At 42.9% G+C, this 14,800-nt stretch overlaps 1 protein-coding gene and 1 long non-coding RNA gene across 8 annotated transcripts in view; one reads left to right on the top strand and one right to left on the bottom strand.

Annotated features, from left to right (window-relative positions):
* ofcc1 (orofacial cleft 1 candidate 1) overlaps window positions 1–14,800 on the top strand; it is a 60,827-nt gene that overhangs the window by 20,915 nt on the left and 25,112 nt on the right. For all 6 annotated transcript variants that reach the window (XR_009710514.1, XM_061266214.1, XM_061266219.1 and 3 more), the window contains 8 exons: window positions 575–790; window positions 1,162–1,259; window positions 2,631–2,708; window positions 5,912–6,154; window positions 9,263–9,411; window positions 9,542–9,653; window positions 9,912–10,191; window positions 13,572–13,663. Coding sequence is in view for 5 of the 6 variants with exons in the window: in XM_061266214.1 (XP_061122198.1) it covers window positions 575–790; window positions 1,162–1,259; window positions 2,631–2,708; window positions 5,912–6,154; window positions 9,263–9,411; window positions 9,542–9,653; window positions 9,912–10,191; window positions 13,572–13,663 (1,268 nt within the window). In the remaining variant the exon portion in view is untranslated. The remainder of the gene's footprint in view (window positions 1–574; window positions 791–1,161; window positions 1,260–2,630; window positions 2,709–5,911; window positions 6,155–9,262; window positions 9,412–9,541; window positions 9,654–9,911; window positions 10,192–13,571; window positions 13,664–14,800) is intronic.
* The window catches only part of LOC133143934 (uncharacterized), a 30,388-nt gene that overhangs the window by 7,638 nt on the left and 7,950 nt on the right, over window positions 1–14,800 (bottom strand). Inside the window, exons 1-3 of one of the 2 annotated variants that reach the window (XR_009710515.1) lie at window positions 7,758–7,929; window positions 5,894–6,045; window positions 2,525–2,715 (exon numbers count right to left, since the gene is read on the bottom strand). This is a non-coding gene — a long non-coding RNA (uncharacterized LOC133143934). Of the gene's footprint in view, window positions 1–2,524; window positions 2,716–5,893; window positions 6,046–7,757; window positions 7,930–14,800 lie in introns of those variants that run through there. The other variant, XR_009710516.1, reaches the window with a different exon arrangement.

Genomic DNA, 14,800 nt, shown 5'->3' on the forward strand with positions numbered 1-14,800 from the left:
AACGAGCACAGAGAAGTATTGATAAAAAGGGAGAGACATATATTGAATGGAAAAAAAAAAAAATCCAGGACCAATCCCTTCTTCCAAAATATTTTTAACTAGACTAAGTCTCCCGCCGAATCCGACTGTACTTAGTATTTCCTCCATGCAATGGTGGCAGCTTGCACATGAAAAGCATGAAACGGTGATAACGGCTTTGGCAGTTGCTCATATGGGACTACACACGTTGCATATAGACACCTAAATTCTCAAACAATATCTTCTGTTCCCTACCAACGAGGGGGCGCAAGCAGGGAATCTGCAAAGAGGTTTGATTTTCTTTTTCAAAAATGGTAAATAATAAATCGCACGAGTATGGAGGTGTTAGCTTTATTGCTTTGACCTGAGAGTACTTCAAGCACAAACTTTTAAGGGTCAGACATTTCCAAATATAGTTCATATATTTTTATTCTTTACAATTTCAGTCTTCTGACTTAATATCCATGTCAGTATGCATATATATGCATGTGTTTATGTGTGCTGATTCATTTGTGCATGAGGCTATGTGCATGCCCACTGATGCGTATCTCTCCAGGTACAGTGGTAGCCTCCAGGGATGAGGAGGTGTTAGAGGTGAAGGCGGGTAATCCACTGCTGCTCCATGGTGGTTGCGATGGTGCCGCCTCAGGCTCGGAGCGCTCCCGGGCTCGTCCCACTGCCAAAACCCAAGCTGGGCCCACTGCTGGCCACTCACGAGAGCTTGGAAGACAAGCAGCGAGGACCGTAATGGGCAGCGAGAGCGCTGCAGAAAGTAACGCTAGGAATTGATTCAAATTTGTGTGCTGTCTTATTTCAGATGTTAAATTTGTTTGTGTGGAGACGACTGGAAATATTAAGGAAAATGTATTTCTGCATTTCTTTCGCAGAGCTTATTAACTGTGCTAAAAATAAATAAAAAACGTCAAAAATGGAATGTGAAACAACTAAATATTTGTATTAAATATTTTCATTTAAACACAAACTACCATAAAGAGATGATAGAAACACCGTATGCCTCAATATTACGCAAAATATTCTTTCTAATATGGAATTAGATGAGGATGCAAACATATTCAAATATAAAAACGATATGAACAAATGGTACAAATTCTAAGAGGATTTTTGAATGTCTTTCTTTTGCAGTAAAGATGTCCGAAGAGGCGGTCCCCCGCCATGCCTGGCTGCCGAGGGAGCGCGCACGACCTGACATAATTACGCTTGGCAGCCTTTCACTGCAGCAGGTCAGCTACAAAGCTACAAAGAGGAATATCTGTGTCATCATCCCATATTTAACAGCACATCAGCCACGTCCATTATGCTGCGTATGGCTGACTTTAGCTAATGGACGAAGAACATCTTATCTGTTGCTGTCAGTGTTTGTGTACGTTTCTGTCCTTTTTCTTTGCCCACTTCATTCTTTGCCCCACTTTTTTGCACAACTATTTGGAATTTGCCACATCTCATTCCCAGCGTTCGTCTGAATGTCTCCTGGATGCACTCAAGTAAAAAGCACTTACTAGATGATGCATCCATCTAAGGTACCGAAATAAGTTGAATAGCTTTAAAATATACAGTGCAAAAAAAAGTCAGCGAACAAATGTTTCTTTTGTCCACTGGATGGTTTTGATTCGTGGTTCGTGGAGGGTGACAGCAGGGTCATGCCATTATCGTTCTGCAGCTGGATGGTTGAAAACTAAAGATGAACTAAATCATAAAATTGTTATATTTTAATTAAAATATACAATAACTCACTTGACATATACAAGAAGTGCAGCTTTATTGTCTCTCGTTGCACGTTGTGCAGAGACTACTAACATCTGCGCTAAGAATGATTGAAAGAGCAAAACTAAAGATAGCTTTTGTAAACATTCAATCGAGTGGAATCTCAACGTATTGAAACTTCCTGTTGCATTGTCATTCATATTTGTTTCATTGATACTCCGTTTCGATGCCATGTTTATTTTCCTCCTCAAGCAAACTAGAGCGTGACTGCTTCGTATTCTCTAACTTGGCTTTTGTGCAAGGATGAACAAGCGTGACGATCCTGAGCTAGCCAAACATTCATTCGGTCACAACAGATACGGAGTGAATCGTCGCTATTGTGTACGGAAATATAGATCGCAAAAGACATTCCGTCATTTACATGCGTACGTAAACAGAACTCGTTATGTTTAGTCATAATCTCATTTGAAAGATGTAAGCGTAATTGGTTAAAAAATGGTCTGACAATGTCTTCCAAGTCAAAGAAGTTGACTCATCATCCCTTACTGGATAAGCTATATCAGTGCTAGGATCAGTATTATCTTCTTCTCCCGTGATATTTTCCACACCCACTTCTTCATTCAAAGTGCTTTATCCACCAGAGATTTGACATCTATTCAAAAGAAAATAATTGTGTTTTTCTTCCTAGGCTATTCTTCCATAGAAAGCAGAAGGATGGCGTCACTTAAAAGCATCAATGTGTCTATAAGGCCCGTGTGAATGTGCTGACTGGATGTAAACTCACACTCATGAAAGGCAACATGTCTTCAGGGTCTATCGATTCACTGTAGATTGCAGGCCAGTTCATTTCTTTTGCTCAATTCTTCCATTGTGCGCATGTGAATTTACAGCAGGTTGCTGCTCCGAAGATGAGCCACTGGGTGAAGATGAAGCGAAGGCTGATGGATGTCTTCAATGGGAATGGAAAAGTAAGGCCTATCGTGAAAGAACATACATCTTAGGTTTTCTATGATGGACAATTTAGTAAGATCAACACGTTTGAGATACGTTTAGAAAATGGCTCTCGTGAACCTAAGAAGAAAAAGGATATGCAGTGTTGAAAATGGATGCATGGATTTACTTCAGCAATATTGAATCTTGTGGCTTGCACAACCAAATGACAACTAAACTGTCAATTAGTGTTCTGGTAAATTAAAATGTGTAAAAATGTCAAACAAAATGCAGACATTTATGGATAGATGATACATTCATGCACAAAGCACACACAATCCAGATGAAACACTGCTGAGTCCATTTCATTTGCATATTTGTACATCTGATGTCACATCATCATTACTTGCGTGAAAAGCATTTGTATTGCCGGTGACATTTGAGAAAGCATGTAATCTTCTAATTCTGTCACGCGCAATGCATTATGGCTATAGGATGGCTCCAGGCCACTCCATTGTGTCCATGTCGTCGGGCTCGCAGGCGCATCAATTCGTAGCGCGTCCGCTGGAAGTCAGAGATCACACGTCACATCTCGTAGCCAGCGCCCTGCCCCGCCGCGGGCAATCAGCTTAGCATGTTTTTGTTTTGAAGTAATTATGGCCTAGCGTGGCGGCTGACATAATAAAATCAAGAAACTACTGCGCGCATCAGGATCTTCTCTTGCGTTTAGCTGATTTATGGGTGGGTGGTAGTTGGACACCAGCCCTGTCAGACGAATGTAGTTGGGAGTTTAGCGCGGTGACCTCCTCTCGACAGCTTTGAACCCAGTAAATTCCTTCCGATATCAATGGTGGGTGGCTATTAGACACGGGAGACTTTCTACGCATCACCTAAGGCTACATCTGCCTGGAATTGAATGAGAAATGATTTCACCATTTCGCTGGCTATGCCCATGAAAGGAAAAAAAAAAGAAAAAAAAAAAGAAGCGAGAAGACATGGAGCGAGCTGACTTGTGTTTTTTGGAACAAATGTGTAATTCATTTGTCTCCACTCTTTCTGATTTAATGGCGGTCGAGTAATTGCATTAGGAGGCGCATTGTGTCTCCTTGTGTGAACTGATGAAAGCACATGTAATACTTTTGATAGGCAAACAGAGAAGGCTGGAAAAGAAAGCAACGCCAGCGCCTGCCTTTGATGCCGAGCATTTATTTGCCCAATGATCTCCTTTTTACGCCCATCTTATCCCCAGTCACAGGCAGGCCAGGGCCCGGCCCGGCCCGGCCCCTGTGATATTGCTTTATTTTGAGGAATTAAGAGACGAGAGCGAGCGAAGCAGCCGCTTATTACATTACCTCTGATAAGATTGAAAGGCTGAGAAAGGGAGCAAGAGGAGAAAAGAAGTGTTTTGTTGTCTTCTTATTAGATTGCGCTAGCGAGTCAAACAACAGAGCCCAAAATGCAGCTTTCTAACACGGTTAGCTGCTTGTTTTTCGACGTGTGCTGCGCATGTAGCAGCGGCAATACTCTTGAAGGACCAGGAAGCCATGTCCAAATATGGACAGATGACTCAGCTTCCCAAATCCTTCTCTTAAGGGGCCCGATGTCAGGTAAGGTCTATTTCCACATGAATGTGGTTAAGAAGAATATATTGATCCTGGATTGTTTAGTAATTGTAAAAGCAGCGGGGTTAGATTATTCATTATCATTATAAATATTTAGATGATGTCATTGCAAGAAATCACATGAAGGCAGATGCAGTGTGGAAAAGCGCAGGTCTCATTCCAGGAAGCAAATAAGGTAGCCAACGCTGAACAAAATGACCTCCCCTCTGCTTTGTTGCAGCTTCCTATGACATGATGCTGGTTTTAGGTATCTAAGGGGGGAAAGGGAGATGAAAAGTAGGAGAAAGAGAAGAATGCGGAGCTTGGATGGGATCATCAGCAGCTGTGGGAGGGAGGGAGGAGCGTGCCGTGCCGTGCCATGGCGTTGTGTTGCATGTGGGGATGAGGCTTGCCGTGCCACCGTGCTGGCTTAAAGATGTAATGAATCTTCAGTCAGGGGCTTTCCTTCCAGGGTGACAACTGGCTTTGAGGAAGGTTGTAAATGCAGGGGAGATTGTGGTATAATTCCTCAGACTGGCGTTTGTGCCCCCCAGTCACCATTCGATTATCTCCCAAATTGCTGTGTTTCACTGAGATAAAGATTTTTTATGGCTTGCTGACTTGAAACAACCGGCACAGGCAGAATAGGGTGCAGAAGAGGGAGAGGGGAAGAGAGCGAGAGAGAAAGCAATGGCCAAACCTGCTACGCATAGTAATTTCCTTTGGTAAATGACAAAATCTTTGTTTAGATGACATTTCCCGAAAATGACTGCGGCGAGATGAATGTGAAATATGAAATGCCACATTTGGCATGCAAAACTATGAAAATGTATTTCTGTGCAAAATTCATGGAGGCATTTAATTTAGAACGTGTTTAATAACGACGGCAGCCTGCATCAGTAATCCTGCCCGGAGGTCCCGAAAAGATTGTCATATTTATTCTCTCCTTTCTTCACCCCCCTCCTTCATTCCAAAGCCAAATTTTTGGAAGGGGTAAATGCTCATTGTTAATTAAGATTTACTAATTAAAATGAAAATAATTAACGAGAAAGCTTAATCTCTGAATATTAGCCCATACTTTGAAAGAAAGGAAGTTTTTGTACATGGCATTTCCTGTCTCTATTAAGAGCGCATTTTGTCAATGTGCGCAAAGCCCGCAGAAGATACACGGCTGACGGGACGGCGGCTTGCCAGCCCGAGCGTGGAGACGATCCCTCTGTGGAGCCTTTGATCTCATCTGTAGGAGTGCTGTAATGTTACGCCACTTTAGGCACCGCTCGGGCTGGCGGCAAACAAATCGCGTCTCGTGTCGAAAAAAATTGGCCCCCTTCACCTTGCCCTCCGTCTTCCCCGTGTGCAAACGTTTGGGCCGGATGCTAATGTGCAAATTGAAGTGTGATGATGCCATTTTATTGTCCTCCCTATACTTCATTTTTTTTCCCGCCCCTCCTCCTTTCTTCAGTGTGGGGGTTCGAAGGCCTCCTTCCCAAATGTGTGGGCGAAACCGCTTTGCCAGCAATTACATCAATTTCACTTTTGCCCATATTGTTTTCGTTGTTTAAGTACGCAAACAGAGAGAAGATTCCTCTTTGAGCATTTGAGTTGTTTGAGACTTTTCACACCTGTGTTTGTTCTTATAGATGCATCCAAGTCCATCTCCTCAGCCTGTGGAAGTGTGCGTGCGTTGTCTCAGGGCCACCAGAGACAAGCTTCCCAGGGGCCTCTACAGTGTTAGTGTGGCCCTTCACAGCCATCTTGGAGGTCCATCTCTAACCTGGAATAACGACAAAGGTCAACATGAGTGGATGGCATCCACCGACCCCATTGAACACCACGGCTGCTTTTACAATATAAACCTGCACGTTAACCAGAATCTCTTCATGGTGAGAACAAATCAATAACAACAATCATTTATAACTGCCATTTTTTTTTAGCTACGTGTCGACACTGGTGCGTTAACATAACTGGTTTGGTTTGCGGCAAGCGTTGCCATTCACAGATAAGGCTCGTATGGCTCAATGAGAAGCGAGAGATCTCAGGCAGGTGACGGTGAAATGTTGCCTCCATCTCCTCCGTTGACACTAATATGTTTTTATTCAAACAGGGAAAGACAGAATGGGGCGGTTGATTCTAAGAAGGCTTTATTTACATTATGCTTGGCGAGGCTGCCTTGAAAGCATCTTCCTCTCAGATGTCTGCATGATGAAAAAGAGGCATAAATGCAAAACATGTGCTGCCTCTGCAACGCTGACACTGCATGGGAAACAACGTGCTCTCCGTTCCAGTGATGGGCAATTCAGTGAAACATCAGAAGATGCAATCCTGACAACAAACAATGTTTTTGTGCTAATGTAGCCTAGCTACACGGCACAGCAGCATCCCATTTCTCTCGGTTTCATCATTTGCAGTGAAGACAGAGTGCTTTTCTCAATGTGAAAGGTTCTATCACTGCGGATATGAAAATATGCCACGCGCACGCAGCCTCCAGCTTTTTCTCTGGGCTTTTGCCATGAATAAAAGAACAACTTTTCAACATGACATTTAACCCGTGTATGTAAATCAAAAGCGATATCAATTATTCATTTAAATAAGGAAGTCATGTTTTATTGGAAGGAAAATGAAGTCGAAACGCATTTAAAAAATGCAAGCGTCTCTGTGCATTGGGAACATAATCCTGCTGGGTTTGGTTGATGGGAATGAGCAAAATGTTCTCAAGAACTGGTCGGCTGCAGACTGGCCGTGCACTGTGGAACGAGGCTGATTTGATAGAAATCTAGATACAGGGAAGTGTCTGTAATCAAAGTTGAAACTGTTAAGCCTCACATCATCGATTCCTTGCCTGCTGAAAAAGTCTTAAGAGTTTGTTCAATCCAGTGTAACACAGCTTTAACCTTGTTAGATCACATTTGCAACCGGCCCAGATTCAAAAGCGATTGAGAATTTTGCTCAAGAGTGACTTTGCACACATCTCAAAGTATCTTATTTTTGGAATGGTGATAAAAATCCCAGCTGCTTAAATGTGTCCTTTTGCCAAGGCGTTTGAAGATACTGTAGAAACCCCACTCCTGATTATTTATGGCATCTAAATTGAAATGATGCTTTATATGATGGAAAAACATCTACGGGTGCCAAAAGCTTGAAGGAATCAGATTTGATGGTCAATAATGACAGCTGGATCAAAAGTCTTTGTTTGGTTTCTTCAGTGACGCATAGAAAGAGAAGTTGAAGGGTTTCACTTCATACTATGATATCCTCTCTAAAGGCCTCAGCTTTTGCTGAAGCATTCAGCAAATGTGGACACTGTCAGTATACTTGTGGGCGTATTCAGTGAGCGAGAGCATCCAGATTAGATTGTCTCCTACTCCCATCAAACATAAAGGCTGGGGTAAAAACTGGCATGACGTGAATACAGACCTGGGATCTGATTCAGAAGTTGAAAAAAAAAAAGGTTTAAGTACGGCATGGTAAACGGCTCATGACACTCACCCCCGTCTTCATCTCTACAAAGCTATTGAAAAACCTGTTGTTGTTGTTGTCCTCATTGATGGCTGTGAAACCACTCATCAGATTTGTGGGACTATCGGGGCTTTCTTGAATGTTTTGCTTCGCCTGTCTGGCCCACACTATAGCGTGCGATCTTTCCGAGCGCTCGCTTAGAGGAAATGAGGAATTAGTGATAGTAGGAGGAAGCCAGGAGCTTATTTTTCTTTCCTCCCTCTCTCCCCCATCTCTTTTTTCATGCACTCTTCGCTTTGCGTCTGGGTTTGCATTTAGAGAGAAAAAGAGTCACTTCAGCTGGAGAGTGGGAGCGGAAGAGTCAGGCCTGGAGTCTTTGTTCATTTCTTTTTTCTTTTTTTTGGGAAGCTATACAAAGGTTTTAAGGTTAAGAGGATTGGAGATTTGGGATAGCCAATATTTATTCCCTGTGCCTCCTACAATCTGCTATTATGGTCACCACATGTATGAGAGTTTGGACTTCGAGAATGTTTTCGTAGTAGCATTTTTACAAATAAGTCACAAAAAAACTTCTGCTTTATAAGTCTGTTTGCAGTTTTAATGATTATTAAAAAAAAACGGTGTGACACAAACGGAAGTCTGATTACTTCCAGTGTATATTCTCCGTCTCGCAACAGACCTTGTTGAGGCTGGTCCATGTCACCCAAATGTGTATTTATGTAGATAATATTTCTTCCATTATATGAATGATATAAAATAAGCCGTATGATATTAAGTCATAAATTCATGGAGTGAATCAGACCTGTCGTTTTACCAAGTGTACAATAAAAACAAAGACGGTAAGAATATGGTGAGGAAAATATGATTTATGTGTTAAAACATGTCCTTGATGCATTCCTTTTCAAATAAAAAGATGAATCATTTTCACCTGGTGATGGATGAAGTGGCACACAGCTCAGTGTCGGTTCTTTTTTTTTTTTTTTTTTACGTAAGGCTCATTCTGCGGGTGAATAAGAATGCATTTGTTTGGCACCGAGTGTGATAACCACTAACACTGTTAGCCTCATTTAAGATAGCCTTAATATCATCACGCTGATTGATGTTTCCCTCCGTTCATTGAAAATTCAGCAAGTGTCAGCTCGTAGACTACTACATTGGCAAATCGTCACTATTCCCTCCGCTTTGTGCTCGACGCTGAGTCTTTAACACGCCAACTCCATTTTGGAGAGAATTGGTACAAGCGAAGGAAAAAAAAAATAGAAGATATATAAATATTTTGGGAATAAGTAGGAGGCTTCAAGTCTACTGTAGGATGTAGAATAAGTGGAGCCCTGAGGGCTTCTTTCCTTGTTGTTACCTTCCGTCTGTCATTGGCTTTGTGGGTGAGAGCAAGTCTGTGCATGTTTACTTCATTAGTACTGCATTAGCAAACACGCTATGTGCATATGTGTGCTTACGTTCCTGGAAGGAGCTGCAGGCATGTGTATTCATCTGCATAATATTAGGAGTTTATTTGCCCTGTTTTCTGTCTGCAGATCTTACCCCCAGCCCGGGAGCTTCTCCCTTCCATGGTCCTCATATTCCGACTAACTGCATCACCAGGACAAAGTAGCTACATGAAGTCTGTCCTGGCTTGGGGGGCCTTTCCCATTTGTGGACCAAACCTTAGCCTGGTTGAAGGCAGGTATGTCTTGGACTTGAACCTCAGAACCAGAAATGCGAGTCAATCGGTCACAATGACGCCACCACTCACTGATTTTTACTTTCCAAAAGAAATAGTTGCTGTTACAGAACCAAATTGTTTCCTGAACCAGGTACAAAATCCCACTGCTTAGAGGAGAGCCCGGCTCAGTGGACCAATTTCGGACAATTGAAGCTCTCATCTCATCTGATCTAGATCACTGGCTGTGCAATATGTACTTTCAGGTGAGCATTTCCAGTCCAGTTTTATATTCCATTAAGTCTTACAACAGCAGATTACATTTATGCATTTGCACAAAGCAAAAGAATGCGTTCCATAAAGAAACGGTTAATTGGATTAAACTGTCACCGTTTCACGTTGTGACAAATATTAATTAAGGCAGTTTGATCACTCATACCTGTATTGTAATTACACACGCTGCTCTCCCGCAAATAATAGCAATGCAAAAGAACATTTGCAAACACGGCCACATTGTGTTCCAGATAAGGAGACTCCCACCGGGAGCATCCGAGTGCCCCGCCTCCCTACAAATGCTACCTTTAAACACCCCTGTTATGCTCAAGTCTGCCGTCCAGCACAGCCAAGTGCCAGGCCAGGCTCCTCCCGGGTCCAAAGCAGATCCACAACCAATCCATCCCCAGCTGAACCTGCTCCATGCTGGCCCCAGCAGTAGGGCAGGAGAACCTGGCGCGGTGCATTCACCCCAGGGCTCGCCCCTCCACCTGTCAGCTGATTCGGCTTGCTCTTCATCATCTCTGCCAGGTAGGGGTTTAATGTTCATTTTCCCCCCGACTATGCCACAGTGGGAAGAAAATGTCACCCTAATGTCACTAGAAGTGGCACTTTTCACTCAGTGGTGGGTGTACAAGTGCCGGAGGGCAGGAATGGGTAGACACGTGGGCAAAACCTGCCAGATAAACAATGTCTGTTCAGACACCAGAAAAGTACGGCAAAGAAAAAAATCGAACCGAATATTTGAACTGTTACTATTATGGGTGATGAACCCTGACGAGTTGGATTTGTGAAACGGTCCATGTGACGTTTCAGCTTAGCAGTGAGCACACTATTTTTCTACGTTTGCAGCCATCCAATACCTTTGAACAAAGTCTCATTTGGTATTGATCTTCTGCAACCAAGCCTGGCTAACCTGGTTGTTCTGAATACATGCTGCCCTTTTCCCCTCGTATTTGGTGAAAGCTTTGCTCATCTTTATTTAACAGTCCTGAAAAGTTTCTGGCATGTTCTGCTTTAAACATCACACAGGCTTTTTAATTACAAATGAGTTGTGACAGGTCTGCTGGGTAGCACCCTGGCCCATTTTAAAAGTGATGCCGACTGACAGCTCGGCAGTGTTCTCCCAGCGCTGAAACATGTGGAAGAAATTGGTCTTTTACGTTTCACAGCTTGTCGCTTCCTCCGCCAACTGACCTGTGACCCCCCCCACAGAGATCCTAACACCCACAAGGGATATGTCCCCAACGAACAGAGTGGCTTGGGGAGAGAGATCGTGAAGGAGGGAGGCAATCACCATGAAATTTATGTTCTGCCAATAGAGGTAGCGGAGGTACCAGGTCTCCGCAAACCACATGGCTTCGTACGAGCACCGACGCAGATGTCAGAACGTAGCAACATTTTTGTCGGGAAGGTTGCTTGGGAAGTGAACCTGATCCGTAAGTGAAATAACGGATCAAAAGGTGTCCGGCGAGGTCCCTCATTCCCGTTGCCGGCTAAGCCAAAGTGACGTTTTCTCCTCATTTGCATGCGGATCCGTTCATGTTGCATTACGTCTGGAGGAACTTTAGGTGTTTATATCGAGAGATTACATCGACGTTGAAGGAAGTCATTGGCCAGACAGCTTTAACCGATTGCAAATATGCTAATCCGACTCAACAAGGAAAAGAGGAACAAATTATTCACCCAGACTTTGCAGTTTTTTGTCAGGTCTGAGACATTTCTTTCCCCCTTTGTGTGCCGGGGGATTTTTCTCATTAGCCATTTGTCTCAGAATCGACAGAAGTATATGAAGACCTCTTGTCATGCAATGTAACAGACAAATCTGAATATGACAGTATGACTGAAAGTTTGGCTTCCTGAGGCTGGAACCCAATTAATCCCTGTGGAATAAAAAGTCTGAGGTGTCTCTTTCAGAACAAAAGATGACATCCCAATCTAGGAGAATAACTGACATTTCTCAAACCCCCCTAAAAATCTTGAGATAATTAAATGTTATTGTGTAATGATATCTTTTTTGGATTAAATGTCTCAGATGACTCACCCAAGCATGATGGTGAGTATTTGGCGTTTCAACTTGAAGATTAGCTGGAGGCACTTTGGGTTAAGTGACCTTTCCCATTAAATGAATGATCCAGTTACATCGGGTTTGTTTGAACCAAAATGACTAATTAGATTAGCGTCTTGTTTTGCGATCGCCATTACTGGATCACTATGAGCATTCAGATGATTCTGTCGCAATTTGCAGCCTCTTTGATTTTCTGCACTAATATATCTTTTTATTACTGTGGCTTTAAAATAGCAGGAGATGCAAATATAGTTTCAATGGAAATGGAAATTAGACAGTTGAATGAAACTGAGTCTCAAATTGACACCCAGTTATAAATTGTTTTTCATTTTATTTTGTATTATTCAAAACTTGAGTTTTTGCCCTAGGGGTCATAGTCCAGATAAACTCAAAATAACAAACTGACACAGGCTCAAGGCTGAGTACCTGATCCTACGTTTGTTCCCTCTGGAACTTTGAAGGAGTCATCGGGCAATTAGGGGCCCAGGTGAGCAAGCGCCGACCGTTTCAGCGGTCAGCGCTGACATCCTGATGGGATTTCGACGGTGTAATTGACCTCGGGCCTTTTTTGTCTCCTCGGATTGTAGCAAGGTACGCTCATTCGTATTTCCACTCTGGAAAGTGCTGAAAGTCCATGTCGAATAATATTAATGATGGCCCGCCCGCATGTGGGTGCCTCAATGTGTGGATTATGCACTGGACTTCACACATCCTGATAGCATAGGGGATTGTTGCCGGCCTTGAGTGCCTGGAGAGGCTGTAGTTGTGGCTGCCCGAGTGCTCCGAGTTCACGGACGTAGCCTTCAGCTGTCCGCGCTGCCTCCGCTTGAGTCGCGCACATTAGCCAGTGATGCCTCACAGAAGGATTGTGGTCAGTAAAGCAAAAGGCATCACAATCCGCGCTGGGCCAAACAGTAGCTGTTTGTTATTGTTGAGCTGTTGTCCTTGAATGTGGACAAAACATTCACTCATTCTGCGTACTGAACGTCTTAAGCTCCTTGGTCCATTTACGATGGTTTCGAGATTTTTAGGGTTCTACGATCAGCTGTATGAGTTTCAATGTCAAATTTGGTTCAATATGTCCATTTTTACCTGGTCGTCATATACAGTATTTTTTTCCACATTTGACTATTGTCTAATCATTAGCACAGTTATGTAATGGTAGTCAAGTGATGAAATATCTCACCTGGTTCCCAACCAACCATAAGCACTCCAAATGGTTTGCAACGTCATCCTGTCGTAATTAAGTGTTATTCCATATTCATATTTTAGACCTCTTGGAATCAAGGAAATTTGATTTATATTTTCTTTTTTTTTAGGACCGATAAATGTAATTCTGCAGAGGAAATAAGACGGGGTATCTTCATATGTATTAGATAGATGTGACCACCTTCATGAGGGTGCTAACTTTCACAGAGTGAGATTTTGCATGTATAAAGCTAAGGTTTACTTAATTACAACCTTCAGGCAATGCAGGAACCCCGTTTTAAAATTCTGTGAATGTTAATATGCTAAATAATGCAGATCTCTGACTCTTCAAGCATGAGACACACATCTGGCGGCTTACCATTTAAATTACAGGGGGGGGAAAAAAGGATGAGGGGGAAAAACACTTCAAAAAGTCATTTTCCAAAGAAAAGACAAATAGAAAACATGTATTATTTACTCCGCTTTTTATAATTATTACCGATAATGTGCATACGTTAAAATCTGATGAATATTTAAAAACCGTGCAGCTCGTTACCACAATAATAATAATAATAACAATTACAGCTATAATGGTTGTCTTATATTCAGACTATCTCAAAACAGACATTCATTTTTTGGGGGGGGTGGAATTCAGGAAAGGATCCTTCTCCAAGAGACATTTCCGGCAACATGGGAGCAAAGAGTCATCTTCGCAGGGAGAAGGAAGAAGGTGGGATCCACTTCAAGGTAAGAGTGATTTTAAAAGGGAAGCATCCTTCTTGGCTTTTCCATGCTGGGCCTCTTGCCACCCCCCCAGACCCAAAGACACACACACGCACGCACACACATGCACTACCCTAGTCTATTATCTGAGATTTGTCAAAAAGCATTTCACACTAACAGGTATTTTGAAGTCTTCAAAGCTACTTTTGATCTGCATGACCAGCTCAATTCAGTGAAATCAGCAAAGCCGGCCGGCCGGCCGGGCAGACCTTGCCTTTTTCTCTCGTAGCCGCTCGAAAAGTCTCAAAGTGCTTTTGCTTTGTGCTACAGAGGACTTAAGCCAAAGGAATCAAAGTCTGCATGTTAACCACCACACTTTGAAGAAACAGTCATCGTTGCACAATGATTTCAAGTTGTTCCAAACCTATCATCCCCATCAATTGCTATCCTTCCACTGCTGAATGGGCGCCAAAGACTGTCATTAATCTATGCTATCGTGTTCAATAAATGAATTTGTTGCTATGAGGTTTTAGTTTCCCGCAGCCTCTGTAGGCCCTAGCCCCCCCTCCTGGTCTTTAAGACCTTGCTAACTCTATCAAATGTTGTGGTGTGGAACCCAGTTGTCTAATGATTAAGTGGAGTGATCTTCAACCTACCCCAGCCTGGAAGCACTAGGGATCAAATTTCAAACCATTCAACCTGCAGTGCAGGCCTAATTAAAATGAATTTTCTCCAGGCGACCACTTTGCCCACAGGGCAGGCAGGAATCCAGCTATAGAGCAGATCTGCTTTTAAGGTATTGCATTAAATTTATTGCGGGCAGAGAACATTGTGCTTCATATACCCACTGCATTTTCCCCTCTCTCCGCTTTCTTTGCCGTTCCTCTCCACCTTTTTATTGTGATCATCACTCTGGAATCCCAGCTTTCTTTGGCAAAGATTGCCCTATGAAAACGAATGGAGCTTTTATTGGGGCCCCGCTCATTTACTACTTTCTGGGTTTGTCTCACGGGAGACGGAGAACGAGGGAGATGGAGGAGAGGAGCAGGTTGAAAAGAAGGGAACAGACAGAAGGTTGCAACCGTGGAGCTCATTAGCATACATCAGTATGAGTATTTCACAACTTCAAGCGGAAAGGCACTAAGCCCACCCAAGGGCAAC

Source organism: Syngnathus typhle, linkage group LG19 (assembly GCF_033458585.1).
Source record: "Syngnathus typhle isolate RoL2023-S1 ecotype Sweden linkage group LG19, RoL_Styp_1.0, whole genome shotgun sequence".
In the NCBI taxonomy this organism is placed as follows: domain Eukaryota; kingdom Metazoa; phylum Chordata; class Actinopteri; order Syngnathiformes; family Syngnathidae; genus Syngnathus; species Syngnathus typhle.